This window comes from Cervus canadensis, chromosome 7 (assembly GCF_019320065.1).
Source record: "Cervus canadensis isolate Bull #8, Minnesota chromosome 7, ASM1932006v1, whole genome shotgun sequence".
NCBI lineage: Eukaryota > Metazoa > Chordata > Mammalia > Artiodactyla > Cervidae > Cervus > Cervus canadensis.
In genome coordinates, this window is record NC_057392.1 from 58,926,325 (window position 1) to 58,941,515 (window position 15,191).

General features: G+C 41.9%; 1 protein-coding gene across 5 annotated transcripts in view; it reads left to right on the forward strand.

The window, feature by feature from the left end:
• Positions 1-15,191, forward strand: part of ABCC5 (ATP binding cassette subfamily C member 5) — an 80,091-nt gene that overhangs the window by 55,900 nt on the left and 9,000 nt on the right. For all 5 annotated transcript variants that reach the window (XM_043473574.1, XM_043473576.1, XM_043473575.1 and 2 more), the window contains 3 exons: positions 1,610-1,699; positions 3,866-4,055; positions 8,946-9,105. In XM_043473574.1, the coding sequence (XP_043329509.1) occupies positions 1,610-1,699; positions 3,866-4,055; positions 8,946-9,105 (440 nt within the window). The remainder of the gene's footprint in view (positions 1-1,609; positions 1,700-3,865; positions 4,056-8,945; positions 9,106-15,191) is intronic.

Here is a 15,191-nt window from a genome sequence, read left to right on the forward strand (position 1 = left end):
ATTGTTTTACCTTTGGCTCCTAGAGCTTCTCCCCATCTGCTTTGGCAGTAGCACTGTGGACTGGAACACAGTCAGCCCTCCGCATCCCTGAGTTCTGCATCCATAGAGTCAACCAACTGCAGATCAAAGATATTTGGGAGGGGAAATTCCAGACAATTCCGAAAACTGAATTTACTATAGATGTACAACTATTTATGTAGCACTTTGTATTTATAGCTATTTACCAAGTCTTTACATTGCATTAGGTATTATAAGTAATCTAGAGATGACTTAAAGGATACAGGAGGATGTCTGTAGGTTGTAGGCAATTACTAGGCTATTTTATATAAGGAACTTGAGCATCCTTGGATTTTTGACAGAATCCTGAAACCAATTCCCCACGAATGCTAAAGGTTGACTTTATGGGAATAAAGGGATTTAACTCTGTTGCATGTGCTTATGAAGTAGGTGCTGTTTTTTCTTAAATAAACAGATTTTGAAAATTGTTTTTTAATTGTAGATTTGTGTCTTCACTACTCTTTCTTCTCTGGCCTCTTCCTAGTCTTCTAAGAAATACATATCCTCAATATACTACTTCTGTGTGTTTTATTTTCAGGCCCCAAATTTTCCCAATACTGTTACATACATAAACATTTTTAGTTCTTAGGGATGGTTGAAGATCTTCAAATAGCTCAAAGAACAACTGGGAACTTAGCACTGACTAGATAGTTAAAGATGATAAAGAATTGTTACTAACTTTTTCCAGATGTGGCAATGGTTTTCAAGGAGACTTTATATTTTAGAGAGATAGAAGCTGAAGTATTTGTGGATAAGACTTAGGCTATATGAGATTGGATTCCAGATATATGAAAGGATGGGGTGGTACAGATGAAACAATGCTGGTTGTAAGTTGGTAATTTTTTTAAGGTGAATGTCTGATACGTAGGAGCCCGTTATACTGTGCTGTCTATTCTTGTATATGTTTGACATTTTTCTATATTGGAAAGATAAAAATAAGTGGCCAGAGGAAACCTAAGAAGAGATCTATATCTTTACAGATACTCAAAGGTATTTGTCCATATCTTGCAGACTTAACTTGATTCTTGAAGGGCTGGGGGTGAGGGGTGGGAGAAATCTGTGTTATATATACTCTGTTTCAGAGTACTGAGTCTGGGGTACACAGACTGGGGCTCTGCATTCAGTTTTGGCCCAGCCTCGTTTCTGTTGACCTTCCTGGAAGCATTTTCACTGCTGCTCACAGGTTGATACAGTCTCCATTTATTGTGGCTGCTATATCCAGGTATAGGTACAATTATGAAGCCCAGAAGTTATTCAGCTACAGCGGAATTTCTGGAAATGTAAAAACAGACAGAAAGCCTTTAGGTATAGAAAAGTTAGTGCCAGTACTACAGTGCCACCTGGATTCACTGAGAGTTGCAGTTGACTGGGGACTATTAGGCATTGTCTTAAACACTTAAAGAATGATCTGGTCCCTAAAGCCAGCTGCTGTCTATCCACAGTTAGTTCTCACAATTGAGTTGTGGTCCCTTAGATGAAGGAGGTTTGCTGGCGTTCCCTTGGTGTATATTAATAATAAATTCTCTCTTGGATTGTTGTTTTCCATGATCAGTTGACAGGGCTGTTCCAGTTTACTGTCAGACTGGCATCGGAGACAGAAGCTCGCTTCACCTCAGTGGAGAGGATCAACCACTATATCAAGGTCAGGCTCCTACAGGCCTTCTGCTGCAATCTGATTTTTCATGCAGCAGTTTTACCCTTTTACTGCCTGGAATGAATGTCCCAGGAAGATGCTTGTTTTCTCTGCCTCATCTTGTCCCACAGGAGAGGCAGCAATCTCTCCAGTATGCATGGAATGCAAAAGAGAATATCATAAGATTTTCTAAGTATATTTGTGAATTGTGTCTGATTGAGAGCTCACATTCATCAGCTAATTTCCAAAGTGTTCCTAACCTCATTAATTCAGTTAAGCAGACTAATGTAATATTTTCCTTATACTATTTAAAACCAGCTGTTATTTCAAGTCTTAGTCTAGTTCATTTGGTTCTTAACCAGGGATGGCCATCAGAATCTCATACGGAACTTGAGGCAAAGACTAACATGGGCCTCATCTCTAAAGATTCTGATACAATAGGTTTGGGATAGGACCCAGACTTCTGGAGTTTCAAAGGCTCCATGCCTAATTCCATACTGTGTTCACAGTTCAGAAACCAGTTAACTGTATTGGTACTGAGATGATCCAGCTCTTCCCACCTTCCCCCAGGAACCCCTGCAATCCTGCAGTGGGAGAGTGTTTTCCTCCTAGTTCAAACTCTGAAAGCAATTTTCTGTAGAGAGAAGCAGAGTCCTGAGTAGTTAACATTCTCACGTTGAACTCATTTCTCAGGAGTTACCTATTTTGCAAACTGCCCAGAGACTTTATCTTCATTTATATCATTATTTACATGGGCAGAATACATTTCAACTTCCAACTATAATGTTGACTTAGAAACACTGTTTTGAAGAACTGCCTTTTCACTGAGAACTAGTATGTTATGTAACTGCCTTTTCTAGCAGAGACATGTCCCACTGATTTGTTTTGGCAATGAAACTGATCAGTTGTAGGATATTTCTTAAACTTATAAATGATTATTATCAGAAAGAAAGGCAGATAGCTAACTGATCAGTTCAGTTCAGTTCAGTCGCTCAGTCGTGTCTGACTCTGTGACCCCGTGAATCACAGCGCGCCAGGCCTCCCTGTCCATCACCAACTCCTAGAGTTTACTCAAACTCATGTCCATCGAGTCGGTGATGCCATCCAGCTATCTCATCCTCTGTCGTCCCCTTCTCCTCCTGCCCCCAATCCCTCCCAGCATCAGGGTCTTTTCCAATGAGTCAACACTTCTCATGAGGTGGCCAAAGTATTGGAGTTTCAGCTATCTGATAAACCTGCTAATAGCCGTTTATGTTTATACATGAGCCTCTTGACTGGGTGCTCTGGTCTGTGGGCAGTTTGTGTGTGTTACATGTTGTGTTTGATTTAGTATCACTATTGGTGTGGGTCTCTTGCTAGAAAGGTCAGGGTGATGGTCAGCCATGGTACAGAGTGTACTTTGCACAAATCAATACATTCCTGAGAACTGGTTCCCTGCTGCCCATCCACAACGTGGAACCCTGTCCCAACACAAAATTTTAGACTTGAGTCCCTACCCCAACCCACCAGAGCACTGCAGTCTTTGACCTTTACTTCCCTGTGAGGCTATAGGCTCCATGACTAACACCAGAGAGTTTTAAAAACATGGGGAGGTGTGACTATAGATGACCAAAATTACCCAATAATTATTATTAAACACAGTATTTTTAAGCTGGAATGGATTTCTAAAATCATCTAATCCAGTCCCTAGAGTTTACAGATGAGAAACTAAGACAAAGATTGAAGAATTGGTATATCCAGTTCACACAGCTGTTAGTGGTAGAGTTGGGATTAGTGTCTGAGTCTCCTGGTTTAACTGAGATGGCTCAGGATGCTGGGCTCTCATTAAATGTTCCATGAATGCTAGTTTTGCTCCTTTGGGTTTAGGCCATTGGTTTTCAAATGATGGAACCCTGTTTCAAGGGAAATGTTTTCAAAGAATTCCACTAAAATCTGCTGTGGCTGAAGAGGGATAGAAGGCCATTGTAAACTGCCAAGGGTAGAGGCAGTCGTTCTCTGTCTCTCTCTAGTTTGTTGGTGATGAGTGTTTACTGCCAGGGACTCTTTCACAGCAAGGGAACAGGGCAGCAGCTGTCTCTGTTGTTGCTGTGGGTATCCTGGTCTTACTTCTGTGACAGCCTTGCAGCTACCCTAGAATCTGTGGTCAGTCTGAACTGGCCTTTTCTGTCTCCCCAGACTCTATCTTTGGAAGCACCTGCCAGAATTAAGAATAAGGCTCCCTCCCCTGACTGGCCCCAGGAAGGAGAGATCACCTTTGAGAATGCAGAGATGAGGTACCAAGAAAATCTCCCTCTGGTCTTGAAGAAAGTGTCCTTCACCATCAAACCCAAGGAGAAGATTGGCATCGTGGGTCGAACAGGATCAGGTAAGGATCACCTCTCTGAGGAAACGTTTAAATCAACCAGAGTCAAGGTTAAGGCCCATGATTTGCTGTTTATTGAGTATCACTCTCATCTCTTCAAACCAGATTCCTGTTAGATGTGTAATTAGTGTCTCGGGTCTCTGAAACCACTTTTTGAGGTTTATTTTCAACACTGCTTCAAAACATTTAATATTTTTTTCTAATCATCAAAGTATACATTCTCAATGCAGAGCACTTGAAACGTGTCAGTTCAGTTCAGTTCAGTTGCTCAGTCATGTTCGACATTTTGCAACCCCATGGACTGCATCACGCCAGGCCTCCTTGTCCATCGCCAGGTCCCGGAGCTTATTCAAACTCATGTCCATCGAGTCAGTGATGCCATCCAACGATCTCATTCTCTGTCATCCCCTTCTCCTCCTGCCTTCAATCTTTCCTAGCATCAGGGTCTTCTCCAGTGAGTCAGTTCTTCACCTCAGGTGGTCAAAGTATTGGAGCTTCAGCTTCAACATCAGTCCTTCCAATGAATATTCAGGACTGATTTCCTTTAGGATTGACTGTTTGATCTCTTTGCAGTCCAAGGGACTCTCAAGAGTCTTCTCCAATACCACAGTTCAAAAGCATCAATTCTTTGGTGCTCAGCTTTCTTGTGGTCCAACTCTCATATCTCATATCTCATATCCATCCATGACTACTAGAAAAACCATAGCTTTGACAAGACGGACCTTTGTTGGCAAAGTAATGTCTTTGCTTTTCAATATGCTGTCGAGGTTTCTCATAGATTTTCTTCCAAGGAGCAAGCGTCTTAATTTCATGTCTGCAGTCACCATCTGCAGAGATTTTGGAGCCCAAGAAAATAAAGTCTGTTACTGCTTCCATTCTTTCCCCGTCTATGTGCCATGAAGCTATGGGCCCAGATGCCATGATCATAATTTTTTGAATGTTGAGTTTTAAACCAGCTTTTTCACTCTCCTCTCTCACTTTCATCAAGAGGCTCTTCAGTTCCTCTTCACTTTCTGCCATAAGGGTGGTGTCATCTGCATATCTGAGGTTACTGATATTTCTCCTGGCAATCTTGATTCCAGTTTGTGCTTCATCCAACCCAGCATTTTGCATTATGTACTCTGCATGTAAGTTAAATAAGCAGAGTGACAGTATACAGCCTTGACGTACTCTTTCCTAATTTGGAACCAGTCGGTTGTTCCATGTCCAATTCTAACTGTTGCTTCTTGACCTGCATACAGATTTCTCAGGAGGCAGGTCAGGTGGTCTGGTATTTCCATCTCTTGAAGAATTTTCCACATTTTGTTGTGATCCACACAGTTAAAGGCTTTGGCATAGTCAATAAAGCAGAAGTAGATATATTTCTGGAAACGTATAGCAAAGTACAAAAGGTGAAAGGTACCCATTACTCCACTACCCAGAGATAATTAACTACTAGTATTTTGGTGGATATCTTATTAGGCTATCAACAAATGTATTTTACAAAAATGTGGTACTTTTACACACACTGTTTCATGGCCTATTTATAAAATTACTACATATTTTCCATGTCAATTAATATTCTATGACATGCTTTCTATGTAATATGATATAAAATTCTGTTTTATGGATGTACCATAATTTATATTAACCCAGATCCAATTGAAGGGCAGTGAGTTGTTGTCAATTTTTTGCTTTTAAGAATAGCACCACAGTAACATCCTTATTTCTATGAAGTCAAAATATACAAAAAGCTTAAGGTCTTTGTGATGTGTTACAAGTATAGTCTCATATTTATTAGAAGGCAACATAGCTCTAAATAAGGAATCTATGTTCCTTTGAAGACAGAAATTAAAAAAAAAAAGACAAATTATTTTCTTGATCTGACATCAGTTGTAAATAAATAGAGAATAGGCCATCATTTTAGGCATTTTAGTTCCCTACTATTCTTTTTTTTTTTTTTTTCCCCTACTATTCTTAGAAGTGTGTTTCTTTCCCTCTTTCTTTCCTGAATAACATTTCAAGATTGAGTCTTGTCTTCTTTCACTAACCTGTTCACCCTTGTGTAAGAGTTTTCTCTGAGTCACTTCTCTTGAGCTTTCTGGGCTCTGCTCCCTTGGCATCAAAACTCCTTTAGCTTTTTTTTTCTAAAAAGTTAAAAAAAAGTCTTTTCTAGCCAATTTACTTTAAAGAATGTGGTAAGCAGAAAAGAAAAAGCTATTTCCTGCTGCCTCATTGAAGGCATTATTTCATGTCAAAACAAGATACGGCCTCTAGGTTTTTACACTGGAGAGAGAATGTCCAGCCATGAGGATGACTGTACCCATGGCTCTTACTTCGCCCTCTCCCATAGATTCCCTCTGCTGCATTGGCCCCCTAGGGGTGCACTGCTCCCCTGAAACCTCTGGCCTCCCTTCTTGTGATGTCCTTTTAATACAGTAAGACAGATCAGCATTTTCACCAAGACTTTAATAAAGTATAAGCAGATGAGAAATAAACAAAAATAAAATAATTCTAAATAGCCTGACTTACAAAGTCTAAACTGTAATCCTAATGAGGTTCTTTCAAGACTGTGACATAGGTCCTGAATCTCTGCCGTGGTTATAACCACTGTGAGGACATCATTGCTTTTTTTACCAGCACATTCCATCTGCGCAAAGGTAGTCTAGACTCAGATCTTTTGTTAAAACAGAACAACTTAACCTATTTATTTGAGCACCGTTCCTTCCTTTGAGCACCATTTATTTGAGCATCTTAAATCTTGAACCACTGCCTTGGCACTGAAGGGGGCCCTTCATCTCCTCCATTCTACCTGGGTAAAAGACCACTAGCCAGATCCCCCAGTCCTGAAAAAGCTACTCCCAGAAGGAAAGGCTCCTTGAGAACTGTTCTGCTACATGGACTCAGGTTTCCCAACTTGCAGATGGACATGAAGACCCCTGCCATAGGGAGATGGACAGTCAGGGTTCCCAGAGATTGTTTGACAGGGGTCTAATCTAGACATCAGGTCTGGGGCTACAGACACTGGGGCAAAACAGATATTTGTATCCTCACTGACCTCTCAGTAGACAGTCAGGAGGCTGCCATGAGAAGTCTTTCAGAACATGGAGGCAGAGCAGGGAAGGAGGGTCTAGAACCAGAAAACTAGGACTTCACTGGCAGTCCAGTGGTTAAGACTCTGGCTTCCGATGCAGGGGGTATAGGTTTGATCCCTGATCGGGGAGCTAAGATCCTGTATGCCTCAGGGTATGGCCAAAAAATTAAAAAAAAAATTTTTTTAAGTAAATAAATAGATAAATAAACTAGTTTAAAAAAGGTTTTTTTTGTGTTTTTTTTTTTTTTTTTTTAGTAAAGACAACCAGGAAAACTGCTCAAACAGCTAAAAACCCATAGTTCTGCATCTAAATTGTGGGTCTGACTTGCAGAAAGATAGACAGGAGTATGTCGAACTTTTTTTTTTTTTGATGGGGGAAGAGCACTGAGCTTTTTAAATATATGTGTAAATATTTAACAAAGTAGTTTCAGTTCTCAGAATCTGTTTCAAGGAAATTTTCTGAGGTAGGAGCAGTCTGAGTGATGACAAGTTTACCATAGCATTATTCTGCTGCTGCTGTTTGGTCACTAAGTCATGTCCGACTCTCTGCAACCCCATGGTCTGTAGCCTGCCAGGTTCCTCTGTCCATAGGATTTTCCCAGCAAGAATACTGGAGTGGGTTGTCATTTCATTCTCCAGGGGATTTTCCTGACCCAGGGATCAAACTTGGCAGGCAGATTCTTTACCACTGAGCCACCTAGGAAGCCCTATAGCATTATTCTAGTAAGTTTTAATTAAACCACATGTGCAACATTAGAGGACTGGTTAAATAAGAATACAGCCACATAGTGGAAATTATTGCAGCCACCAAAATTTTATCTCAAAAAGGTAGTAATATAATTGAGTGCTTGCTATGTAATGTTAAGTGGAAAAGATAATTACAATATTTCTCTGGTATCATCTCAACTCTTAAGGAAACAAGCTAAAAGGAAATGTGCCCCCCCCAAAAAAGCAGGACTTTCCTGGTGGTGCAGTGGCTGCTACTCTGTGCTCCTAGTGCAGGCAGGGGTCCTGGGTCTAATCCCTAGTCAAGGAACTAGACTCCACATGCAGCAACTTAAAAAAAAAGATCGCACAACTAAGACCCACTGTAGCCAAATAAATAAATAGATATGTACATACATAATTTTTTTTAAAGCACTAGTGAGATTATGGGAAATTGATATTATCTGCTTGAATTATTTATATCGTTTTTTAAATGACGAGTCAATTATGAAAGGCTATTATGCCTATCACTGTGATCCTGAACTTGCTATTTTATCTCCCAAACCTGCTTTTCTACATTTTCCTATCATGGTAGAGAATCTACAGTCACTCATTTTCTCAAATCCAAAACTCCTTTCCTTGTGTGTTTAGCCTAGAACTTCTCCCTTCCCTAGCTTCGTGGCAGTGAAAGGCCTTGTCCTGTTTTTCTCTGCTGAGGTAAGGGGACAGAAGAGGGACAACAGCTTGTCCTCTGACTTGCCTCAAGCTCCTAGCTCTTGGTTTTTGCCTAAGAAGCATTAAACCCTGTGTACCTGTGCCTAAGGTGAAAAGGAGAAGTTTTTCCATTTTACTCTCAGGATAGTGTCCCTCCCACTCCTTCTCAGGCTGCAGTATGTTGTATAAGTGTATATGCTTGGTAGCTCCAGAGAGTTCCTGGTTTTTTGTTTTTGTTTTTCTGGCTATCACTTTCTACATTATCTGAGTTATCTACATTATCCATCGAAATAATGATTGAACAGATAGAAAAATAGATGATGTTGCCCTGAGAAGAAGCCAGTTTTGTCTTCCCAGAATTTGCCAATTGAATGACTCTTGCCTGTCTTCTGACTCATCAGGGAAGTCCTCTCTGGGCATGGCCCTTTTCCGCCTGGTGGAGTTGTGTGGAGGCTGCATCAAGATTGATGGAGTGAGAATCAGTGACATTGGCCTTGCTGACCTCCGGAGCAAGCTCTCCATCATTCCCCAGGAGCCGGTGCTGTTCAGCGGTACTGTCAGGTGAGACCTCAGCACCGTGTGCTTCGTGCCGTGTTGCAGGCCAGGTGAGCGGGATAGAGCCCCACCGGGGACTGAGATCTAGTGGCCTCTGGTGCGGCACTTTCCCAACACCATGCACTCCCTGTTGCAGGAAGAGCAGTTCCACAGTACGAGTCACCTCATTAGTTGAGCAGGACCCCAGGGCCCTGCAGCGGGATGGTAAGAAGTCAGAGAGATCTGGACTCTCTGTCTTCAGACAAGTTACTTAGCCACTCCTAAGCTTGTTTCCTCCTCCATGAAATGGGGATGTTACTAAGATCTGTTGTTGTGATGATTGAATGAATTTGTACAGATTTTATAGAAGTGTGGAGGCTGGCAGAGGGTGAGCATTCTGTGCATGGAAGCAGCTACCATCATGCCTCGCTGTCCTCTCTCCTAGGGACACTCAAGAGCTGCAGTTCTCTCGATGGTTTTCAGGCATTATTACTACTCATGGTTTCTCATTTTCTAGTATCTTCCGCAGACTTTTGGTTCTTGCTCTGGAATGATGCCCCTCTCTGAAATCTGCCAGATTGCCAAAGAAAACATTTCTTCTCTTGACCTGTTATAACAGTAACTAAGAAGGAAATACGTTTAACCCCAGTGTCTTTTCCTGCACTTTATCAGGCTAGCCTGAAGCTTTTGCCTCCTAAAAACAGTGTCCATTTCTATTTAAGGTGACTCTCTAAATAAAAATAGCTTCAACCATATAGTTGACCTAGATAGCATTTCTTTTTTTAAAATCACTGTAAAAGTGATATTGCCATTTCCTCTTTACTTTTTAGCAGCTTCCAAGAAAGGGTACCAATTTAATTTCAATTTCAAATAACCACAGTGTTCAGAATTGTCTTTGAAACAGACTTGTCCCCCCCATCCCCTACCACTTTTAGAAATGGCATTTGAACTCACTGATTTGAGGAGGTTTGGTAGATAAACTGAATTCTTACCTACATTTATGTGGGGTCAGTATTCTTGGATGTGTTTATTTGGACATTTCTCTAAAACACTAGTGAATTTGTATAGTACGGACTGGCTCTGTTGATGATGATAAGTGAAAATGTTAGTCACTCAGTCATGTCTGACTCTTTGCAACCCCATGGACTTCTTCAGGCAAGGATACTGAATTGGGTTGCCATTCCCTTCTCCAGGGGATCTTTCCCACCCAGGGATTGAACCCTGGTCTCCCAAATTGCAGGTAGTTTTGATGATGATAAGTCATTTCCTTTGGGTAAGTAAATAACAAGGTCAAACAAACAGCATCAAAGAGAATTAGAATTTATTGAAGACTTAAGTCTAAAGAAATTGAGAGATATTACCAAATCTGCTCTTCCTTCCTGTAAATCTCTCTATTTTTAGGTGCCACGGGAATGCCTTTGAGAATAAAATTGGCCTAATGATTTTTGGCTCAGGACAAAAAAAACGTATTTTTCTTATTTTTTTAAAATCACCATTTAGAAGAGAACTAGAAAGTAAGACATGTTATAGACTTCCCATGAATATGCTGCTACCAAGAAGTATCAGTGCTCGTTTCACATTTTTACAGCACTTCATTTAGGTCTGTGACTCAGCTTCTGGAGTTAACGGTTAAGAACTGACCTGCTGGCTGCTATTTGTGGAACATTGTGGAAGCACAGCCTTTGTTGGAGTCGGGGGCGTTTGTTATCAGCTCCAGAGATGTGTTGCCGCCTGATGGACAGGCTCAGTGGCTGGGGTGCAGCTGCCTACGTTTTTAGTCATTGAGCTTGGAGCACTGTTTAGTCAGTCAGCTGTGCAAACCTAGGAAATCATATAAGTTTCATTTTCTGCTCGCTGGAATTTTGACTTTAAGTCAGTGGTAGACACTGAGGACAAATTCAATCCCAGACCTTCTACCTTTCCTTTATCCTCTCAAGTTTCTCATAGATCCCAAAGAATATCCAGCGTTTGGTATTCTTTTGCTGTTCTTAGAAAATTAGAAGACCTGTAATGAGTTTCCCAAGGCAAGAGCAGACTAGATCATCTGCTCCCTCAGCTACCTCCTAGAGACTCCAAATTTGGGAACTGTATCTCCACCGCCATTAACCAGCATTGGGGGTGGGTACATCTCCTGGAGATTCCAGTTTGCAGTTAAAGTGTATCAGAAGGGAATTCAAGGTAAAACCAAAATCAAACAAACCTCAGAATCTCGAAAGATAAAAATGTCTGAATTGTTCTGTGTATAAATACAGATAAATTATAGACCAGATCATTTAGGGGCATACCCCTCCCTGGATTAGCCCAGTCCAATAGCTCGTCCTAATCCAGTCCATTCCAATAGCTCATCCAGGCCTGCCTCATCCAGCTGTCTGGATTTGAGCTATAGGGCTCCTGTGTGTCTGTGGCCAGCCAGTGCTTTCCTCTGCCTTTTGCTGAGATGATTATCTCCAAGGAGAGAGGTCCGTTTTCACCCAGACCTAAACACTTTGGCTGACCTTCCCTCTTCATGGTCCTGGCAATACTTTTCTTTTCCCAGAGGACCTATGCTTTCTGGTCTCAGGAAGCCTATCTCTTTGCCTCCACCCTCGCTTTCCATCCTTGTGGACTGTCTGCAGTCTGGCTTGGCTGGTGGTTAGTCTGCCCCTCATTGGGCCTAGTTGTCCTCAGCTGTCACTTTGGTGTGTCTCTGCGTCTCAGTCTCCTCACTGGGGATGAGCACGTCTCATCACCGGCAGCATCTCTACCTAGTGTCCATCCGTTATCAGGAAGCAGTGTTCTCACTTCTTCCTGTTCAGATGCTTTCTCTCCTTTTCTACTTGCCCAATTTATTTTTTTTCCACTTTTGAGGAATATCTTAAGCTTTCAACTCAAAATCACAAGAAAGACACCTGAGCCCACAACTGATCCACTTCTGCTTTGGTTCATTCCTGGCCAAAACACCTTCAGACAGAAGCACTTAGCACTCTAAAAGAAATGGAAGTTGCTCCAAATTTGAAGCAGTTCTTAGAATCTCAAAGTTTTTCATTTGTCTTTGAATTATTCTGTTGTTTAAGGGACTCCATTTTACTTTTTTTTTGACATCTGAGTCTCTGTGGAACAAAGGAATCCCCAAAAGCTTCTAGTCTTAATGTCAGCAAGTATTGGTAAATCTAGGATAACTATGAAGAACACTAGATGTTATCTAAGTTTTGTTGAAGTCTTTCTGGCTGGGAGTATGTGTGAAATCTCTGTATCTTTGTCTCAATTTTGCTGTGAACCTGAAACTGGTCTTTTAAAATTGTCCTAAAAAAAGGAAAAGGTCATTCTGGGGAGTTCTCTGGTTGCCTAGTGGTTAGGATTCTAGGCTTTCACTCCTGGGCCCAGGTTCAGTCCCTGGTCGGGGAACTGAGATTCTGCAAGCTGTGGCATGGCCAAAAAAAAAAAAAAAAAAAGTCACGCTGTGCCAGACACTGCTACTCTAAAGAACAACAATAGTATTAGCTAAGCTTATTAAGGACTAACGTGGCCTACTGTCCTGAGCATTTAAATTGTATTAATTTATCAAAATTAAAGTACTCAAAATTCGATGAGGTAGGTACTATTATTATGCCTATTTATAGGTGAAAAAGCTAAAGCCCAAAGTGGTTAAATAACTTGCCCAAAGATAAGAATTTGAATCTGGGCTATTTGGCTCAGAGCCTGGACTCTTCCTCACCCTACTTGGTGTGTTGTCTCCTAAAGTTCCCACCACACACTCCTCAGTCATAACCTTGAGAGGTACTCTGTCTCTCCAAGCACCAAGGTTGGGCCTGCTTCCTCAGGCGTCCTGACTGTTAGTTACCTTTCTTTTTCTAGTATCTTTAAAATCCCCTTACCTGCTTTCAGATTTGCAGTAGGTCTCTGTCCCTTTTCTTGAGAAAAATTGTCACACAAACTTTGCTCTTCTCTTTAGTCTTTTTCACACGCTCTACTCTTAACTAAAAGCCAAAATCAGTCCATATTTCTGAATGACTATTTTGAGCTTTCCTTTAGCTTCCTGTCAGAAGGTCTGAGGGTCCCATAGTCCTACCCTGAAATCCCAAGGCTTCAGGGAGGCGCCCGCATGGACAGAGGACAGTCCTCAGTCTGTGTGTCTGGAAGGAATTGCTGTATCCTCATTCCCCTAGGGAGATACTCTTGACCTTATTCGGTAGTTGTCAATAGGTGAGCTTAGAATATTGCTAAAAATAAAATATAAAAAAACAAAGATGAAAATACACTTTGGGCAACATAGGACTCCAGGACTTCTGACTGTTAAAAATAACCTTCATTATCAGATTTTCTTTCTGTCCATTCACCCAGCTAAGTACTTGATGCAGTGGATACATAACTTTGCTTGCTTTCATTTTTGTGGGTCAGACCGGGACCATCTGGCCACTGTAATGAGGATGTGTTTTTGTTTTTTTCATTCTTGGTTGAGTTCCCTGTTGAGATCAGTCTGGTCTGCCTTAATGTGTAGGTATACCACCTGCTGGGGCTTCCCCAACGGCTCAAGCAGTAAAGAATCTGCCTGCAATGCAGGAGACAAAGGTTCAATCCCTGGGTAGGAAAGATCCCCTGGAGAAGGAAATGGCAACCCATTCCAGTATTCTTACCTGGAGAATTCCATGGACAGAGGAGCCTGGCGGGCCATAGTCCATGGGGTGGCAGAGAGTCAGAAATGACTGAGAGACTAAACAACAACACCTGCTGGTGCACATAAATATTCCCTATATATCTGGAACCCGTGGCTTAGTCTTGGGGGCTCCTTCAGCTGGTGTGATGGGCCTGGGCGAGGTTGAAGGTCAAGCCCGTCCAGGTGTCTGCTGAGTCTGATGGGGCAGCTGCTCAGTGAGCAGGGTCCGCACTCTGGTTTGCTTCCTGCTTGTCTGGTAGACATATCTGATGAATTTACTGGATGTGTTTGTGTGCTAGGGATGCTGCAACAGTGTACCACAAACTGGGTAGTTTAAAACCACAGAACTTGACTCTCACAGTTCTGGGGCTAGAAGGATGACATCAAGTGTCATCAGGGCCGTACTCTGAAGCCTGTAGGGTCCTTCCTTGCCTCCACTACATTTCAGTGGTTTGCCAACAATCTCTGGTGTGCTTGGCTTGTAGATTCATCATTCCAGTCTTTGCCTTTCTTGTCACATGGGTCCTCTCCCTGTCTCTGTCTTTATGTAGCCCTCTCTCTTCTAAGGACGCCAGTCCTAGATTGAGAGTCTCCCCTACTTTACTACTCCAGGCTAACCTCATCTCACCTAATACCATCTACACTGATTTATTTCCAGATAAAGTCACATTCTTAGGTACTGAGGATTAAATTTCAGCATATCTTTTTGGGGGATACTCTTCAACCCATGATGCTAGGCATCAATGTACAGTATTAACATTTCTTTGGGACTTCCCTGGCAGTCCTGTGGTTAGGACTCCTCACTGTCTGTGCCGAGGGCCCCAGTTCGATCCCTGGCTTGGGAAACCCCACAAGCCTCACAGCCAAAAGAGAGAGAGAATACTTCCTAGACTAATTCTAGAGAAACTATCTGCACATTCCTTTCCTGCAAACCAATATTATGGACCTTCAATCTTGAACATATATTTATTGAGGTCTTAACTCAAAGGACTCGACTCAGCAGAATTGGGAAGAATCTAAACAAGTGGTAAAATCTAAAGCCTAAAATTATGCAGTCCTTCCAGGAAGATATAGAGAAAGGGAAGATTTGAGCAGTAGGTGACGGGCCAAACCAGAAATCCAAAAAGTGAGGTGTGAAACCATAGGTGGCAGTTTATCAAGTTATTGGTGCTGGTAATTCCAGCCTTAGGAAAATACAAATTTTCTACAGGCAAACAGATCACAGTGGTAGAGACTGGGCAGTGTTCTGAGACCCAAAAGGCAGATATTCATAATCAGGGAGCTTGGAGATAAAACCAGGGCAAGGTGGGGCCTCAAACCTTAGGAGCCTGAGCAGGCTGTCAGGCTAGACCTGGGTACATGGAGACACAATAGGAATTGACCTAGCAGAGCTGGCTAACAGGTAGATTCTAACTCAAGAAGAGGTTCTGCTGGCTCTAAATGGGAACTACAGTCAGAGCAGGAGCCAGATCCAAAGCAG